Here is a 19838-nt window from a genome sequence, read left to right as displayed (position 1 = left end):
ATTATAAAATAAACAGTAAGATAAGCAATCTTTCAAAATAATCCTGTAATTTTTTAAATAGGTGTAATTTTTTAAACAGAACTACAAAAGACGGGCTACTTCTATTTACCCTTGGGGCATTTATACTCTGCTTCTTTGTACTTCAGTAAGGAAAAAAATGCCAGCATTATCCAGGGTCTTTTCAGTAGCCATAATAAGAAAAAATGAGTTCCCAGTTCAAGCTCTTACACAGAGCTATCCAACATTAAAAAAAAGTTAAATGCAAAAAGGAACTTGAACAACCAAAATCCCTCACCAAGTATCATTTAAAAAACCACAGAAATATAGACAGAAAACTATAGATAGATTTGTTACCTGTCCATAGTTGTCTATCCCAGACACTAATCTATTGAGATTTAACAAGTCAAACGATGACCTGAGTGCCTGACCAAGGGTTGTTAGTCCTGAAGCCTGAAGGTTTTTCAGTTCATTCATGAATGTTGCGTGGTTTTCCTTCCATCCAGCCTGTTACATAAAACAAAAAAGCTTATTAGTTATTCTAGCAGCAAACTGCAATCAACAGCAAGTTGGCATTTATCTCTCTTCCCAACAAAAATTAATTATACCCCTGATTAACGGATGCACTGCACCATTTACATGCTGCACACACCTAATCCAGGTATGCACAGCTTGATGTGAAACATGGTTACACCTACAATGGGAGACTCAAGAAACACACACACTGCCAAGCACTGGAAAAACTTTGCACTACCATGAAAACTGCTGTAGAGATGATGCTGTTAATATAAGTATTTGGATTTAGCATATTAATATTTTTTTAGGAGAAACTGCCAAGTTTGGAAATCAGAAATGCAGCTGCCAAAGTAACAGCAAAGTTAAAACCAAGATAAAAGCACCATAATGTCACTGCCTCTTCTGGCATATACCCATTTCCTTTTTGTCCTTTGTTCCATAAATTAAGTCTGGAAGAAAGGAAAGCAGTGGCTGCAAACACCCTATTGAGAATCAAATCACTGTTTAGTGTCTCAAGGTAACAACTTAAAATTCTGGAGGTCTTTAAAGAAGTTATTGCTGACAAAGCCTAGGGATCAAAGGAACAGCAAGGGATGAGTGTGGATCAGTCGAACCAAGCACTCTGGACCCTCTGGTGAGCAAGCCCAACAGGTGTGATTCACAGACCCTTCCCTTAAAAGTGGTTTGCTGCACAGTTGGGAAGCTATTCTAGAAAAGACCAGCTCACAGGGAATTGCTACAGGATTTAGAGATGCCTCAGCAAAAAAGCCTTGAAGTCTTGGATATTCCTGTAACTCTCAACCTTGCTATTACACCATACTCTCCAAGCCACTCCTGCAGCAAGCCAGCAGTTCTTCACCCAGGCTCACTATCATCTGGCAACAGAGACCCTCCCTGTGCTCCACCAGGAATCCCAGCTCTGCAGACATGGAGAGGATCATTTCAGACAGCCTGACTTCTGCTGGGACAACCTGTGAGCAACACATCTTCCAGGTGAAGCAGGTTCTCCTCCCCGCGCACTGGCTCAGCAGCAACCACCTGCTGGCTGTGCCAAGTTGCACAAGAACACCAGAGGACAGGATCTGCTTTTTTAAGCTGCTCTATCCCATTGCCAACCTTTAGTACACACTGAGGGCTCCGTGAATGGTCTTAAGACAGACAGGTTCAGAACTGTAGAAGATATAAGAATTGAGCAGAAAGGATATGTGATGATCAACACTTCTATTGAGCTGACAAGCCTAAGCTGGGGGGATTTCTTTTCAGAATAGAGAAGTATCATAAGATGATACAACAAAAGCATTTTGGTCAAGTTTAGCTCCCTTAACCAGTTCTTCAATCTTGAGATTAATGCAAGGGATACAAGTGAGAAAACTCTGCAATGGGACAAAGAAAGAACAGACTTTCACCAAGACTGGTTCAGCTTTATGATTAAGCTGCCCTGGAAGCTCAAAAGAACCAGGTAATTCTCAGTAAAACACCAACACTCACACACAGCCACAGCTTAAAATATAGCATCTCATCAGCAGAGCCACAGCAGCCTCCCACATCTGTGGCCAGCTCAAGGTAAAAATGAAATGCAAGCAGAGTCACTGTTTTAGAGTAAAAGTGACTTAGTTAATGGTACTTTTTCAGAGTGAAATTGCACCAAATCTCAACAAGATTATTTGTCTTATCATAAAAAAGCTTCTCTTAATCTTAAGTGAACAGTTACCAAAATTGTTTTGCCTGAATTCTATGGATCCATAAATGTAGGTGAGACTGTTCCCTTCTTTCTGGCAAAAACACCCATCAGTGAGTCCATCAGTGAGGCTGTTCTTGGGAACAGCCAGGCTGGAGTTCAGAAAGTGTTTTCCAGCAAAGACCATTTGCCTTATGTTGTTACTAAAGCACAGGGGGGAACAAAACATTTACAAAAGAAACATTATTCCCAGTCTAAATTTCTTGATTTGAACTCCAATGAATTTAAGAGTATTCTTTATAAAATAAACAGTAAGAGTCTTCTTCACTGGTATTTGGAGATTCTGCTATCTTCCTGTTGTGAAAATGTTTGCTCAGCTTCCAGCTCTGCTTGATCTTGCTGCAGTGTGGTCAACTGCCTGCAAAATAAAGCATGTACCATTTCCCCAGGCAGAAGTAGGGAAGCTGAAGGTACAAGGAGCAGCTGATCACCAAGGGTTGGCCGTCCAAGGAAACTGTTTTTCATCTTACAACTCTCACAGGATCTTTAAAGATAAAGCCAAGGAGAACTGTACCTTTGAAATAAACAGAGTAAAATGGAAGAACTTCTCATAATGAGAACAAGAGCAGCAAATGCAAGATTTCCATATGCAGCTCTAACTAAATGTCTGATTAGTTAATGTACTCCATTGTCTACCTTATCATCAAAAAAAAAAAAAAAAAAAAATTCTTAAATCAAAAACACTTAAATCAATGACAAAAAAGTCTACTTCAGTAAAATGTTTTTCTCCAGAAAGACTCAAGCCAATGTATCTAATATTGAAACATGTATTTCAGGGACAGAAACTCCAGCCCCAAAGAAGTCTGTATATTCTCCTTTCCATACATACAGTAGGAACATTCTTAGGGCAAAACAGAGTCAAGTACCCCACACTGAGCAGATGGACAATGAGTTCACGTTGAAGTGATTAAATAATAATCCTTCCTAAATTTAAAATACTGCCACTAACATTGCTTACAAAAAACCCACTGGCTTTACTTGCCAGGATAAACACTAATGACCAAAAAAACCCCAACCAAAACCCCACGACCTTAAAGGAGCAAACACAAACATCTTCCACAAAACTACAAATCCTCTACAGGTCAGTAACTAAGAAGTCAGAACTGAATATTAGTTATTTCAGTTGTTTATGAACCAATTTGAGCAGTGAGAGTATTTGTTTCTTATCTTCAATATTACATTCCGACTCAGTCACTTTTATGCCCAGAATTTATTAATAGCAATCTGAGCAGCCTTTACCTTACCAGTATATTACTGGCCTTTCCTTTGATAATTTATATGAACAAATAATTTTATACTCTAAAGACATACCAGAAGACTTTCTAAGATAGCCAGGAAAAAACAAGTACTCAAATCAAAAATCTCACCCTCTTTGCTTATGCCAACAACAGACAAAAATGCACTGTCATTTGGCCTTCTGCAAGCTCTGGATACCATCCTACAAACCACCCAGAGATTTGGAAGCATCACACCACCCTCCAGCTCCTGGCTTTGGCCTTGGCAAGCAAATCATGCTGACAAGAAATAACATACTTAAAAAGTAACATTTTTCTCTGCTAACTTAAGTTTTCAGACAAATCCATGCCCTGCTCTATATTTCACCACACATCTACAGAAGTATTTCAGCTGCTTCAAGAAGCAGGTAAGGTCAAAACAGCTCATTTCGGCAGGAGAAAGGCCCAGATTAACGAGAATTCAAACACCAAGGTGAAAAATCCAGTGAGGAAAAGGAGCCCTTATTTAGACCAAGCAGAATCAGGACTAACTGAACATCAAAAGAACAGACTTCAGCAGCAAAGGAAAATCTTGGCCAGGGTCAGTAGCTTAAAAAGACCTTAAATACTTAGGAGAAACAGAAGATTTTTGTTGCAAGAGACCAGAAAAAAAAATCTTATAAAATGCTGTAGAACAAGTTGAAAAACAAAAACAAACCACCCCACCTTTATCACATAAAAGGGGGCAATATGGATGTACAAGTAAAACAGTAACAAGTTTTGAATATATGTAACACAGATCTTGAAATCTCAGCTACACTGGCTTGTCTGTCAGGTTTACTGGTCTTACTGTAGGTTTTTACTGGTTCATTGTTGGTTTGTTCTGGCTTTGATTGGTGCTGTGCTTTTTTTCTTTTATTCTTTCCAACTATTTCTTGGCACAGTTTTGTCAGCTTGTAAAAAAAAAGGGGCAGAGCCAAAGGCTGGGCATTAGAGCACAAGAATTCCAGGTCCAAAGCATTTCCCAGTTTCACCAGCTTCAGGAAGCCCAGGGACATGGTGCTTTGGAAGCTGCAAGTCTTCATCTTCAGAGCTTCTAATAAGCAATGCCATAAGACTGAACTGCACAGTTTATTGTTCACTGGATTGCTTTCAGATCTAATTAAAAAATTGCAACATTACTAAAAATAATCTTTCAAGAAGACAATTTGCAATCCTGAATGCCAATCACAACAGCCTGTGTTACAGTACATACTCAATAGTTAGTCAAACATACAGATTTTTAAGAGTTCAGCTAATGTTTCCCTAGAAAGAACAATTGCATTTCAGATATTACAACTTGTTTAAAGTATTTAAGTTTCTCAATAATTCAAGCTATTATTAAATGCACCCATCTTAGGAAAAAGAATACTTTAAGACAACATGCCTGTGGCATCCTAGCTTGTCAGTGGCAATCATTTGGAAAAGATAAAGTAAGGAAAAAAATCCAGCTGTTGAAATCTGAAACCACTCCTGCTATGGAATTTCCAAGTACCATAGGAAGACAGTGAAACCAGCAGAGCATTTTGCCTCCCAAATCACCTGAATGATTCATTTTTAAATTACCTTTCTGTTCACTGGTGACTGTACACATGATCACAACTCAGACCTGCTCATGTCTGAGCCAAAATCAAGCAGGCATTTCTTTTGTACAGAAGTGAATTATGCTTTTGGACACCCTACAATTTATGGGGCTGCTTCTCAAATGCCCCAAGTATCTTTACCCCTTTAAAATCTCCTGAACCCAGTCCCAGCACTGCTCAGTGGGTTCTGCAGCAGGGAATAACCTCCTATGTAGCCCTGAGCTTCCCTGCTTGAGCATTGACAACTCAGGCATAGGAGTTTTAGCAAACCAAGACTGTTTTGGTCACCCCAGTTCTGCCACAATAAAACTCAGCAAACAGGGAGAGGGAGAGGTGCTGGCACCATGTGTCCCCTGCCCATGAAGGACAGGGTAAGGCTGCTTGTCAGTACAGAGCAGCCAATGCCCATGCTACCCCCATGTGTTTGATTTATTATTTGAAGATTTGCTATATAAAAATAGCACACAGGAGAAAAAAGGTACTGACTACACTATGAACACCAAATACATTTTTATTTAATTTTTTTCATTTTCCTAAAATAATTCAAAATCATATGACCTAATAATCACCTACTAATTTCATCCTCACAAACGTTTTTCTGTGCAAATGGGGCAGAAAAACAGCTCTAAGAGACACTTACAGACATTGACTCCCCTCCAAATACTTATGAATGCCATTTTTGAGGCAACACACCTCTCAGGTTTTCTGTATCTTTGGCTGCAGAACTCTTCTCATTTCAGCATCTGTACTCTCTAGTTTGTTCTGTGCAACACACCAGTCCTGTCACTGCACAGCACTAAACAGCCTGTAGCAAAGACACTCCCAAGATCAATTCTTTTTTGTTCTTGGCACAGGAGAACAGCACAGCACCCACCTCTGGTATCTGAGATCAGCAGAGCTCCAGCACAGGACACTGACACACAGTGTGAATTGAGCTCATCACTGGGGCGGTGCTGAGGGCAGGGAGCAGCAGGTGCACACTGCTGTCTGCTCTGAGACCTGCCTAACAAAGACCCTCTTCAGTTCTCATCTGAGCAGGTAACCAATTCACAAGTTTAAACTACTCCCTCGATAATCCTACAGAGCAGTCAAGTACAGTGAAGAGTCCACAGAAGCATCACTTGGTCCTCCTTACATCACAGCTAGTGAGCACCAGGTCAGAGTCTTAAGGCTAAGTATTGTGAATAGTAAGTTAATTGTTTCTTCCCTTATTCTGCTGCTTTTGTAGGACACTCAGACTGAAAACCATCCATCAAAAGTACTTCTTTAAATCCAGTGGGGACTTTTTGAAAATTTAATTTTTCTAAAAAGCACCTAAATTCCAGTCAGATAAAACATCACAAAAGTTTAATACACATAAAATGTCTCAGAGACCAGAGAAGCATAAACTGCTTTAAAACATCCTTAGAAAAAAAACACATCCTAAAAAAAGAAGACACTGAAGTAGATGATTCCTTTCATCCCACACAGCTGATAGAGTCTGACACCAGATTTTTAGCAGAAAGCTGTTCGTTTGCAGACCCCTCTATGGCCATCCAGCTCCAGGCACCACAATTCTTTCTTCTTCTCTGGGCCATACTACGGACCTTGGTAACAGAATCTCTCCTGCCCTCACCCACAGTATTTTTCCCTACACAGCTGGAAACAATGCAGGGAAGGTGTCATGCACCTCCAGCTGTCCCTTAGGACACAACAGCCACACTGCAGCCCCTCCTGGACACTCACCACTCAGTGCCTGGGGAGCACCCTCCAGTTTCACTTCCCCTCAAAGCAATCCAGGCTTTGCACTCCAAGGAAGGGCTGCAGTGTGAAGTGAGATGCCCAGGAGATCCCCTTTAATTGCACATTTCTAAGCTGAACTCTACTGTACCTGCACCCATCAGACCAAATAATTTCTAGAGACAGATCGAACCAGTTGGCTTTCTAAAGCACATTAGTGAATGTTAACTGCATTCTAGCCCAGCATGTAAGTGCCAGTTTTTATTACAGGCAGTCAGCTACACAGAAAACTATTTCATCTTGTATAGAAAGAAGCATTTCTCCATGAAATCTTAAAATAAAAAAAGCCAAAGAAAACTCAGTCAAACTACACCATGCAATTCCCTGTCCTTTCAAGATGACTTCACCATTAAATAAGACGTAGAAACACTTTTCCTTCAAGAATTCAAGATGTTTGTGTTACAAACAACTCAAATAATCTTTAAGCACAGCACTCCTGCAAAACACGAGCAGAGAGGTTCTTAAGCTCTCACCACAAAACAAGAACTGGGGCTTTTTGTTAATATCAGCATTTAGAGAGAAGCAGCACCTTCTGCTATAGGAATGCCAAATGCAGAAGCTATATGAACAACTCAAAGCTGGAAACTGCTTGGAACCAAAGGATAATAATCAATGCCAAGCAGAAAGAAAAAAGCCTACACTACCTTTTTATTTATTACCTGCTGCTCCTGCTTCAATCTATCTCTGGATTTAGCTTTTTGGTCATCAGTATTTCATATATTTTGACAGTTACTCTCACTGCACTTTTTCTTGTACAAGGGAAAAAGGAAACACATGAAGAAAGGAAAGTATAAATACCAAAGAGATCATGGGATCACCCTGTTCCAAAAAGCATTCTTATTTAAATAGAAAAACACTATCCAGTTAAAAAAGCACCTATTTCTGAGGAACACTCGAGAAGCCAGGATATTTCAGTATAGAGCTGAACCAGAACAAGCTACATTTCACACAACAGCTTAATGATGGAGAGGGAACACAGAAGTAATCAGTTTGCAGCCTTAGCACAGTAAGCATAACAAGAGGCTCCATGCTCCTGTTCAGCAGCATAGCAGTCATTTCAGAAATACCATTATAGGTGCATCTTATCCAAACACTGTAGAGAGGGCAACTGCAGAAATGTGGAGGTTTCAATCAAAGATTTTCAGCTATTCACAGTGGCTGCTGCTCTTTCAGCCTATCAAATGTGCTTTCAATACCAATCAGCCCAGCTCTGTCCTTCTCCTGGTCCCTTCCTACACTCAGCATGCCTGGAGAAGTCACAAGGAACAAAGGCAATAGCTAAGAGGTTACAGAGTAGCTGCTATCAACACAAGGGATCCCTCACTGCACATTTTTGGAAATCAAGTGGAAAAGCATTACTGATGATACTCTAGCTTTAAGCCCAGAGCTGAAACAACAGAGTAGGTTTCATATTTATTTTGCAAAATGCCACATTCCTTCCTCCTTCCTTCCAAAAGCACATCACAGAACTAAAGCAGCACACCAAAGCACTACAGGTATTGCAAATTTACTTCAAAACTCAAGAATCGAGAAGGAGTCATCTAATCACCAGCTTTCCTCAATTCATGTCTGAAATGCTGTTCAAGGTGCTGCTGAAGAAAATAAATACTTTAGATGACCATTAAATTCATATACTCATGGAAATATTAATCAGCCAGCCTAGCAAATAACTTCACCCTTATACAGCCAAAAATACACTGATGGCCTTGGGAGCATTACTATTGGTCAGATTTTTATTTCACATTACGGCAAGGTTGGATTTCTTTTTAATGCAAGAGTCATCTGGACCAAAAGTAACTACCTGAGCTTAAGCTCTTCTGATTAGAGAAAGCTCCCCCAGGCCAGGCCCTCTGAGGGCAGGGCACATGGTCCTGATCCAGCCCTCCAGCCCCACCACATCCCAGCCTGGGAGAACCATCGGGAGCCCTGGCAGCAGCTAAAGGCACCAAGTGTTCTGCCTCAACAGATGCACATTCTCCCACAAAGCAGAGCTTAACTTTTTTTTTTTTTTAATCAGAACTCACTGGCTGAGCCATTAACAAGCTATGAAGACCAGTGCTAATGCATTATACTCACTTAGAAGCAGAGCATAGCAACACCAGCTTAACCACACTGTAGATCTTTGTTTTCTGTCCAATTAATTGCTCCACAACATCCATCTTATCAAGATCCTTACTTTTTAAAACACTATTTCACACGTTTAAGATTTTAAAAGCATCTGTGAGAACACAGACAAACCAACAACTGCCTTATCTTTAAAAAGTATAAGGCATTCTGAACTGTTAAGTTTTTATAGTCTAGAATAACATTCAATAAATCTAGTGCTGCTTATGCTGGAATTTGCATAGATACACAAGGAAAGAATCATAACTGGGTGGGACAGAAAATCATAACAATAATAATAATACTAATACTACTACTAATCATAATAATAGCTATTTAAAAATAAAACAAGACTTGTTTACCTATCTGACTAAAAGCAGTTCAAGTTTCAGAGATCCTTGTCAATCTCAGTTCTTACACCAAAATAAAGTTTGCTTTATTAATGCTCTGCAGAGTGAATATACAGATCAATACAAGTCTATGGGCAACTACAGATTCTGATCTGCGTAACAGTCTCTTTACAAGAATGAGTCTCTTGGCACATTCTTAAAACTTCGATCCTAAAACATGCTGCTTACAGCTGAAATTGATTGCTACATGTTTTTTAAGTATTCTGAAATTAGCCAGAAAAAATACAAAGCAAAAAAATTCCTTTCAATTATTGCCTGCTATATTTTTGGGCGTGTAAAAGCATAAGAGTTACATTATTACGAGGTGCACTGTAAGAATAAAGTTTAAGAAAGAAGAAGAAATTCCGAGAATCAATCTACAAGAGTGAATTATTTAAGTAACAATTTGCATTTAAAATTCAGAACGCACCAGCTGCTCTTTACATTGTTTTTTTTTTTCTGGTGGGGTTTTTTGGTGGTGGTTTTTTTGTTGTTGTTTTTGTTTGGTTTTGTTTTGGGATTTTTTGTTAGCCTATGTTATTAAATAAAATCAAGGATACAGGCATTCAAAATACGGACAGTGAAGAGAATCACTAAGGCTGAAGCCATCTGGAACCTTCTGACAGGGCCCTTGGAGTTGCACTTCTCCCCCCCAAAAGCACTCCGCTCCAGAGCACAGGTCACACGGTACAGAACGTGCTTTTTCCCACTGGATCCCAGCTGCCTGAGGTATGAGAACACTGTAGGAGACAGCACTAAGATACATCTTTTCTAGATCACAGCAAGCTCAAAACATCATTGTTGCACCACTGCAAATCATAGTTCCTCCTGGCAAGCTGTTATAAAATATGCAAGGGTGAACAAGGTACAAGTGCCTGCAATCTTAATTACCTTTTTCCACTGTTAAAATGTGAGCCAATCAAATACTACATCAGCTCTCATCAAGTTAAAAAAGAATGAATGCCCATTCTCAAGGTATCACACATGTGCTCTGTGCATATTTTTAGCCACACCACACTGGCAGGGTGCAAGGCCCAGGCCTTCTTACATATATATACACCAACAAAAAAGATGTATTTCAAAAACCTTCTAAGAGAAACTGAAATAACAACTGCACAAAAGGGGTAGAGGCAGACCACAAAGATTCCGTGTGCCAGGAACCACCAACTTCACAAAGCACCTTTCTCCTTACAGAACACCTCCCTACAAAAATATAACTCAGGAGATCCAATTCAACTGTTTGATTCCACATTTTAAGCTTCTATTTTTAAAATAAAAGTGACCTTTGCACTAAGGATGAGTAAAGCCTCTTAATGCAAACCTATCTACTTTTGTCTAGTTTATCCTGTAGTCTTAAGGGCTTACATCTTTGAATGTGTCCAAGCCCAAATAAAGAACCAAATAAAAAGATGAAAATATAAACTGCTATAGCGGCTATGAACAACAGATGATGGTTTCCATTCAAGGCCTCTGGCATCTCATCTATTGCACAGTACAAAGCAGAAACCCACCTCACATGAAAAAGCAAGCTTTTACTTTGCAGATTCCTGTAGGAGCAGAACCAGTTAAAATATTTCCATTAAGAATTAACCCAGCAACACACACTTGTCCTTCTGTGCAGACAGGCAGCAGGTGAAAGCAGAAGTTCCAGTATTTAACTACTTCAAAATTATAATAATAAAAAGGACAGCTAAGCAGAGTTCAGTCCCTCATATCTATCAAGAAGTTAATTTCTGAACTATCCTTCCATTTAATTTGATTACTTTCAAAATTTAACCATCACCTTTAAGTTCTTGCATTAATTTAATTTTTTACAAAACACCTCAATTTCAGAAGGCACAAAACTATACCTTTTAGAAGAATGAATCACCCTGATTACTACTGCTTTGTTGGTTTTTTTTTTTTTTAAAGCAAAAGGTACATTACTTTTCACAAAATTCCTCATTATAATGTTCTGTCCTCATTACACCAATTCCTGGAAGAGGTTGCTTACTACAACTAACAACCAGGACACAAAGAAGTAAAGCAGCATGCTTATGCATGTTTAAAAGCATTTTAACATGTTTTACACTACCCAGTATGGTGTTTCTCAGGAATTGGAACGTGATTTTTAAAGGACACTCTCTATAAGAATCAATTTAGTACCTTCATAAGCTAAAAGGGACTACAATACTTCCTTGTTCACTGCACGGATGCCAACTGATGATTCCTAAGATTTTAGTAAAATACATTTTTAGATGTTTTCAGATTCTGAGACACATACACAGCAGTATGTAAAATACAAACCTACTACCTGCACCAACAAGAACCTTCTGGCTATGGTCTTACTTTTATCCAATTTCAGAATAGATGCCTAATTTAAAAAAAAAAAGGAACTTTTCTGTACACATTCTTTGGTCAGATTTAGTGATAAAGCAGTTAAAATGAAAGAAGTGTGTAAAAACTGTTTGGTGGTTATTCCCAAACAGTATTAAGTTGATTTTGTTTTGCTCTCAAAAAAAATAGACAATCCTATCTGCATGAGTGTTCCTTAAACAACTGACTTCTGTTTCTCTTCCTTAAGTCATTGTGTTTAACAGAGGAAAAGCAATTGTTGGCTTTAACCTGCCAGTCATTTCTGCACGAAGATAGTCTTCTGAAAACACACAAATTTCACAACAAAGCCTCAAACAAGCACAGTGGAAGACGTGGAGAAGAGGTGTGTGCAGCACCATCCAGGCAATGGAAGATGCTGGTGCCCAGAAATAAAAATACTGCTGTAACTGACCCAATGTATAGTGGTAGAACAGGAATGGTTATCTCTCTCCCCTGAACAAGTACAGAATGTAGTCTCCTGAATTAGCTATCAAGAACAGACACTGTGTGTGCTGCTTACACTTCATCCAGTCCCTCAGTCCTACATTCAGCAGCTTTTTTTCCCCCTTTCCAGCAAAGCCTGGCTAGTGGGTTTACTAAGTGTGTGCCTCATTAACAGCATATCTGGAGAGAAAGATAGGCCTCTCCCACTGAGCTCAGCTCTCCTTCCCTTTTTCACCTCTCAGATAGCAGCCTCCCTCTTGCCCCTGCAGCTGCTATCTGCCTTGCACCAAAAATTCTGCCAGCACACCCCACTGCCAGCTTGTAAACTTCCAAGTGTATTCCCAGCTGCTCACACCACCCCTTCCACAGCACAGGCCACCAAGCACTCATGCCTGCCAAAACTCAGACCTTTTCCACATAAAACCCAATGATTTTCAGTGTCTAAATGTTCCTGTAAAAACTTAATCAATTTAGGCTTATTCTGTGGATCTGCTACAGTTAAGCTTACTAGGTATCCCACAGGTTTTCTTCCTTCACAGAAGTGAAAAAACACACCAATGCATTTCCTACCACCTCAGGTAGCATTCCTGCAGATATCTGCCTCAAACCCAACAGGCTTCATGGTTGGGTTCCTCTTTCTCCCTGCAGCTCAGAGTCAGGAGCTCTGATCTAATTTCTTCCAGAAACAGACAAACAGATCTCACATCTCTCTTTCAGCAGCACAGCTTATTCATTTGCCTCTGCCCTGTGCAGAGTGAGTGGTAATCAGTTCCCTTCTGCAGCAGCACAGGTTCTCCACGAAAGCAAAATTTAAAAATGCTTGTAGAAGCTTCTGTGCCACTGAAATAAAAGACAGCAAAGTTAGTCTCCTCAAGTGTGACCTTATGAACTCCCAATTTTGAAGCACTATTTCAATATCATAAATGAACACGTTATTTACATACAATAAATAATCTTTGACAGATGTTTAAAAAAGCCTCTACAAATTCCTGCTCCAGCCTCTAAAATATCCCAATCCAACTCCAGAATTTCAGGGGAAAAAAGAAGAGGTTGCTCAGAGTCCATCATGAAGAGCTGTTTCCACAAGGGAGCTCTTTAGCACTGAAACATATGTTCAGGCTAGCAGGGAACAGCAGTGGAACTGGAAGGCATCCTATCCATCAGTCCCAGTTTGCACATCTCAAACAGTGCAGTGTTTCACATACACTGTATAAAGTAATTTGAGCTACTTCTTAGATAGCTACATACATATTTCTGCACTCAAATTCATGGAGACTATTTCTGCAGTGCAGTCACAGCTGACTCTTGAATTCAGTATAACACAACAGAAGGAGGAAAATATGTATTTCAGAATATAACTTATATTCTCTCAGTGCTCTGACTTGTGACCAGATCATTTATGAAGGTCAGACGATAGAATCTCACAAGAACATAAAACAGAAGTCATATTTCCGTGACCAGATAATAAATAATATTCCTTGAGCCCTGAGGAAAGGCCATATCACTGCCAGCAGCCAGATATCAGTCACAAGGGAACAGGGCAGTCCAGTTAATCAATAACTTCACATAAGGCCACCATTGTCTTTTTGGTCTGGGCCTGAACTCACCAGTTACAGCCCAAATCCACAAGCAAACCACAAACTGCAGGATGTGAGGTTTCACAAAAATCAAGAATGGAAAAAATAAATGAAGAGTTAAGCCCTGTTTTCCTTTTCAAAAACTCTTTAGGCTAAGATTTTGGCATGAGCTCCATTTTCAGACAAATCTAGATAGATGTTGCTGAAACAGCATCACTGGAAAATGAGAAAAGCTTGCAGGAAAAAGGGTAGGTGAGAAGACTGTTCTCTTTTCTCCATACTTTTACTCTAGCACCATTACTTCACCAAAAAAAAAAAAAAAAAAGGTTTAAGATTCTGCCCACTTACACCACAGAATGTGCTTTCGCTTTTGTACCGAAAAACATCTATACTTGACAGAGGATGCTGAAATTTATGTGACTTAAAAAAAAAAAAAAAATCAACTGGGTAAATATGTGAAAAAAACCAGATTAGACCACGGAGGCCACCCCAAGAGCTCAGGACAGGCCCCTGCCCCACAAGCCGTGGGAGCTGGGGAAGTGCTGTGCAGAGAGGTCAGTGCCACGCCTGGCACGCTGCCACCCTCCTGCTCAGGCATTCCGGATCAGCCACGTTGTGCAGGAAGGGTGAGAAGGGCGGGGCTGGCACACAAGGCTTGGAGGTGCTGCAGCACCAGGACACAACACGGCTGGGATGGAGCAAGATCCGGGCTCTAGCAATCCACGGACACAAAGTCCTCAAAACAAGGACACATCAGGAACTGTATTCCCTGAATAGGACAATGCAGTTCTCTTAGCCAGAAGGCCAGGAACATCAAATACCCTGCCAGGCAGCAAGGCTGTTCTTGAACCCATTTTTCTTGCCCAACTGGATACGCACTGGAAATAAATTCTTTCCATAACTAAATTTAAGCACTAGTGTTTTAATAATAATAGACACCTTCTACAAAGGTGCTTTACTGTATATCTTATTACCTTCCCATGCACACCAAATACCCAAAATCAGATACCCAAATACCAGAACAGACTGGCTCACTTCCATGTTAACACGCCACTAAGACAGACTCACTTGATAGCACACTATCACAATTTCAATCTAAAAAGCACACTAAAAACATTAGGCTGAACATTCTTACTTCATGAAGTAACATACTAATTTTACCTCCTAGTTAATGAAATGAGAGTTTGACCCAACATCCAACAGAATGTACAGGTATTTTTCCACTGACCTATACAGGATCACATCACTTGACAATTACAAGGTTAATATATTTCATAACATACTTTTAAAATATTAAATGTTTGTCTCTTTTTGTAGAGTATTTTGGAAACAAACTAAGAGCTATAAATGGTTGCACCATAATTGGTGTCACAAACCACCACCTATACATTATATAACAAATAGGAGCCAAACAACTGACGGGGTTCCAGAGGCATCTGTTGCCAGAGTGGGGCTGAGATTCCTGTCATCCCCATCTTCCTGTCCCCACCTTCCCAGGACGGCACCCTGACTTCTCTTTAGACACTTGTCATCACAGCTCTTTGCAGAGCCCCACTGCAAACTGAGAGACTAAATAATTCCATGTTTAAAAAATGGCACAGAGAGCTATAAGCAGCCAAGAATCAACAGGTCCTGTAAATAATTTCAAGCCATCTATACTAAAGACCGTTTCAAAAACACCACCTTACTTTCCCAAATTTTGGCAAATTATTTGTTCAATAGCATGATTCTTCCATTAGCACAATACAATACATATGCATAATACTTTCTTGATATATTCTTGTCTGTCAAAAGTGAACCGGTGCTGTTGGTTTTAAATACTTTAATGTTACAAATTCTGAAACAAACCAACCTGAGGGAAGTATCTCAGCTACCCCTGCTCAAAAGCTCAAGTTCCTGTAATTCCTCTGCCTTCTAGGTGGTCTCAACTCCACCACCATATTATTTCCCTGAAGGGCTTCACTGGTAAACTATCTGAGAGACTACGTAATTTAATTAGTATAAATCATCAAGAAAACAAGAGGATAAAGCAGCCACTGCCACACATACTTGGAAAGCAAGTCTGCAAAATGCGTGCACTTGCCAGGTTTGTTTTTACCTTCTCTAAATCAAGAGAAATAAAGTATTTAACTGCAGCAGCATTAGCAAAGAAACCAGATTTTGTATCTTTTACAAGCATGTTCTGTAAGACAGAGAATCTGGCCTAGACCAGGAAGTTTTCCTGGCACAACTGTGGTTGTTAAAAAACACAACAGAGGGAACATCATAAATACCAGAGCAGGTCTTGAGAACAAGTCTCCAAACAGGGAGTCATCACTGCTGTGAGGCTTTCCCTGCTCAAGGAACAGACATGATGACAGCCCAATAACACTTATTATTCTATGAAGTCTTTACGCAATAGCTGAGCTGCACTTGTGATCATAATTACTATAATCAGATATTTATTGAATCTGCAGCCTCTTCCTAGAAAAGTTACTAATTTTTGAAAAAAACATTTTAAGATTGTTTAAGGTCCAATTTAGAAACCAGTGTGCTAAAGGCAGAAATATGAATTTCTAAGAAGAAAAATTAGCAAGTTACAAGAACCACAATACTCTTCCTTTCTCTTTGCTATTTAATGTATATTAAATATGACTGAATGCTATGATGGGTATCACAGCCCCATTTATTTCAATTACTATTTACTAAAACTGTCAACAGTCAGATGCTCATTAGCACATCAGAATGTACACAGATGCTTATTAAACACAAGGATCTTCCTCAGCAAATCTGAGTACAGACGTGGTAATAACCTGTAGCATTACCACACAGACCTCCAGCAGCAAAGTTGTTTTTTTATTAAATCACCAGTATCCTTGCTGACACTGCAGGGAGCAAGTTCATTTCTCAAACATAAGATACACTTGTGAAATATTTGACACAAAACGAGAAGAAAAGAAATCTAGGACAAAAGAAATCCAGTTAACACTGGCATAACAAAGACTTAGGGTTTGCATTCAGCCACAACCACAGATGGGGAAAATGGTGTGTGCATTGCATCTAAAAAAACACCTCTCCTAGGCACATGAAGGTTTTTTGACAGTAACTTTCTCTAAGTCAAGGATGGTTTCAATTCACAGAAATGACTTCCAAACCTTCTTCTGAGAAAATGAAAGGTGCAATACCAAACAATAAATACTTACTCTGTGACTTGTCACTTCAGAAGCTGTGTAAATTTATTACTGATGAAAGGAGCAAAAATTCAAAGCTCATGATAATTACATTTCCTCATTATCAAAGATGTGCATAAGTGAATACACTCACAGCACCGGTGAGCCCACTTACTTCTTAAACATCTCAGGAAGTTCTAGCTGGGAGATCTAGAGAATATTTTCCTTTTTTCTCTAGGATGACCAACAACGTATTTGTACATGAACTTCTTTGGTGTTCATAGCATGGGTCAACAATTATAAGTAGTATATTACTCTGGACAAATACAGTCCTAATCCAGGACTATTCAGGAGGATTCTAAAACTCCCACATCAATGCTTTCTGTGGAACACTTTACCTAAGTGTTTTCAGTTAGGATGTTTCCATCAGCAAGCTGCAGCCTTCAGCATAAGGGGTGCAGCACTGTGATTTTTTTTTTTTTTACTTCTGCCTAAACATTGTGGGGCAGTCAATGTGATAGAAGGGCATGGCTGTACTTGCCTCAAACTCAAGGAATGAGACAACAGGGACAAGAGGAGCCAGCCAGGCAGACCTGTTTACGCTCACGGAGGCTCAGGGCAAACCTCATCATTCTCTACAACTCCTTTACAGGAGGCTACAGTGAGACAGGGGCTGGTCTCTTCTGCTGTGCCTGCAGCAAGGGCCAGAGAAAATGGCCTTAAGCTGGGACAGAGGAAATTCAGATGAAATATTAGAAAGCAAATTTTCAGGATTCACGAGGTCAGGCCATTTAGGGAGGTGGAAGAGTCCCTGTCCCTGGCAGTGTTTAAGAGGCTGGCACTGGATGATGTGATTTAGTGATTTAGGAATTACAGTAGCAGTACAGGGTTGATGGCTGGACTTGGTGATCTTAAAGGTGTCTTCCAACCTTGATGATTCGATGGCTCCACATCCAGCTCACCATGACCCTGCACGGAGCGGCGGCTGCGAGCACCTTCCACGGAACTGGTGCAGGCTACCGTGCTCAGCAGGATGAACGGGGCGGGAAGAGCGGGACAGGGGGACACACAACCCCAACACTGAGGCTTCTTCAATGGCAGAGGCGGAAACAGCCGCGGGTGCTGTCCCACACCCACAGCCGCGCCAGGGCCGGGCCCCGCGCTGCCCCTGCCCCGCGGCCGTGAGGGGTAACTCGCGCTGGCCCGCCCGCCGGGCTCGGGCACGGCCCGCCCCACCCTGCCCGCGTGTCCCGGGGGGCTCAGGGCTGCGCGGAGCCCGAGCGCGGTGATGGCCCCGCCGGAGCCGCCGCCCCGCGGGGGGCGGAGCGCGGCCGCCCCTCGTTGCGCCGGGGCGGTGAATCACGGCCCGCCCGTCTCCTCCCCCCCCCTCCTCCATCTCAGCAGCGCCCTCAGCCTCTCTCCTCCATACAAAAGCAAAATGTCCGCCATCTTCACAGGCTGCTGCTGCCGCCGCCGGGCCGGACGGGGCCGCGCCGCGCTAAGGGCGGCCCCGCCGCGGGGCCGAGGCGGCCGGGGGGGTCATTACCTTAATGCAGTAGGGCGGCTCGTCGAACGTAACCAGCATGTACCTGTCGCCGCGGCTGGCGGGGTCCCGGGCCCGCAGCTGCGGAGAGAGCGGAGAGAAGCGGCGTGAGCGGGGCGAAGGGGGCGAGGGGGGCGGCGGCTCCCCCGGCGCCGCGCACTCACCTTCATGAAGATCTCAACGGCGCCCTTGGCGATGTCCAGGTAGCTGGTGCCCAGGTACGCCCGCTGGTTCATGGAGGCGGACGTGTCTATGAGGAAGAGGAGGATCGGCATGGTCCAGGCAGAGCCCCGGCCGGCGGGCTCCCTGCGGAGGAGGCGCGGCGCTCGCCCGCGGCTCGCTCGGCTCTGGCGGCGCTGCCCGAGCTCGCCCGGACTCAACTTCTCTTCCCTGAGCCTCCACCAGCACCATGTGACCAGCGCGAACGCCATTGGCTGGCAATTATACCGACATTTGCATATTCATGGCGGCGCGCGCGCGCGCGAGGCTGGGGGGGAGGGAAGGAAGGGAGGGGGAGCGGGGTGACCGGCGGGCGCGCGCTCGCCGCACCTGTCACACACACAGCGCCCGCCCCGCCCCTCTGCGGGGTCCCCCGCCCCGCGCTCCAGGGGCCGCCCCGCCCGGCCCCTCGCGGACCGGCCCCTCACGGTCGGTCCCGGTCCCGATCCCTCCGTGTTCCCCCGGTACCTCCCGGTGCTCGCGGCTGAGTCACCGCGCCGCCGCCTCACCTCGGCCCGCGCAGCCCTCCATGGCTGGGGAGTATGCAGGAGCTGCGTGCTGGTCCCAGGGAGCCGGGCGAAGCCTCTCAGAGTTTACCCGGTGACATAATTGCCCCCGTTCCTGGTCTCCAGAGGTTCCACTTAAGCACTGAATGGCAGTCCCCCACGTGCGATCCTTTCCCGGGTCAGGTAACAGCCATCTCCCACAGGCAGTGCCTGGATTTGGCCATCACACACTGACAGGGCGCCTCAGTGTACCTGGATCACGGCAGGATGGCAAAAAACTAATCGTGGCAAAACTGAAAATACATAAACCCTACAAGATTTCCTGGCACTCAGAAAGATTTTTTTTAAAAGTATTGTCTGGAAGGAAGGATCACAGACTCAATTGGCCTGGAAAGTCTCTCTGAGGTCATCAAGTCGAACCGATGGCCCAATGCCTCTTTGCCATCCAGACCATGGCATTGAGAGCCACGTTCAGTTTGGCCTTAACACCTCCAGGGACCGCGACTCCACCACCTCCCTGGGCTGCCTGTTCCAATGCCTAATCACCCCTTCTGTGAACAAATTCTTCCTAATGTCCAACCTAAACCTCCCCATACAGCTCAAGGCCATGTCCCCTTGTCCTGCTGCTTGTTGCCTGGAAGAAGAGCCCAACTTGCACCTGGTTACAATCTCCTTTCAGGTAATTTT

At 42.5% G+C, this 19838-nt stretch overlaps 1 protein-coding gene across 6 annotated transcripts in view; it reads right to left on the bottom strand.

The window, feature by feature from the left end:
- LOC311158078 (integrator complex subunit 6-like) overlaps positions 1–18842 on the bottom strand; it is a 39697-nt gene extending 20855 nt beyond the window's left edge. For 4 of the 6 annotated variants that reach the window (XR_014616440.1, XR_014616441.1, XM_084213205.1 and 1 more), the window contains exons 1-3: positions 18591–18840; positions 18430–18507; positions 355–504 (exon numbers count right to left, since the gene is read on the bottom strand). Coding sequence is in view for 4 of the 6 variants with exons in the window: in XM_084213205.1 (XP_084069331.1) it covers positions 355–504; positions 18430–18507; positions 18591–18701 (339 nt within the window). In the remaining 2 variants the exon portion in view is untranslated. Of the gene's footprint in view, positions 1–354; positions 505–18429; positions 18508–18590 lie in introns of all 6 variants that reach the window. The other 2 variants (XM_084213207.1, XM_084213208.1) reach the window with 1 other exon arrangement.
- Between the last annotated feature and the right edge of the window lie 996 nt (positions 18843–19838).

Source organism: Fringilla coelebs (assembly GCF_963513975.1).
Source record: "Fringilla coelebs genome assembly, chromosome: 11".
NCBI classification, from domain to species: Eukaryota; Metazoa; Chordata; class Aves; order Passeriformes; family Fringillidae; genus Fringilla; species Fringilla coelebs.
The sequence above is the reverse complement of the archived record's forward strand: the minus strand, read 5'-3'. Positions and strand labels throughout refer to the sequence as shown.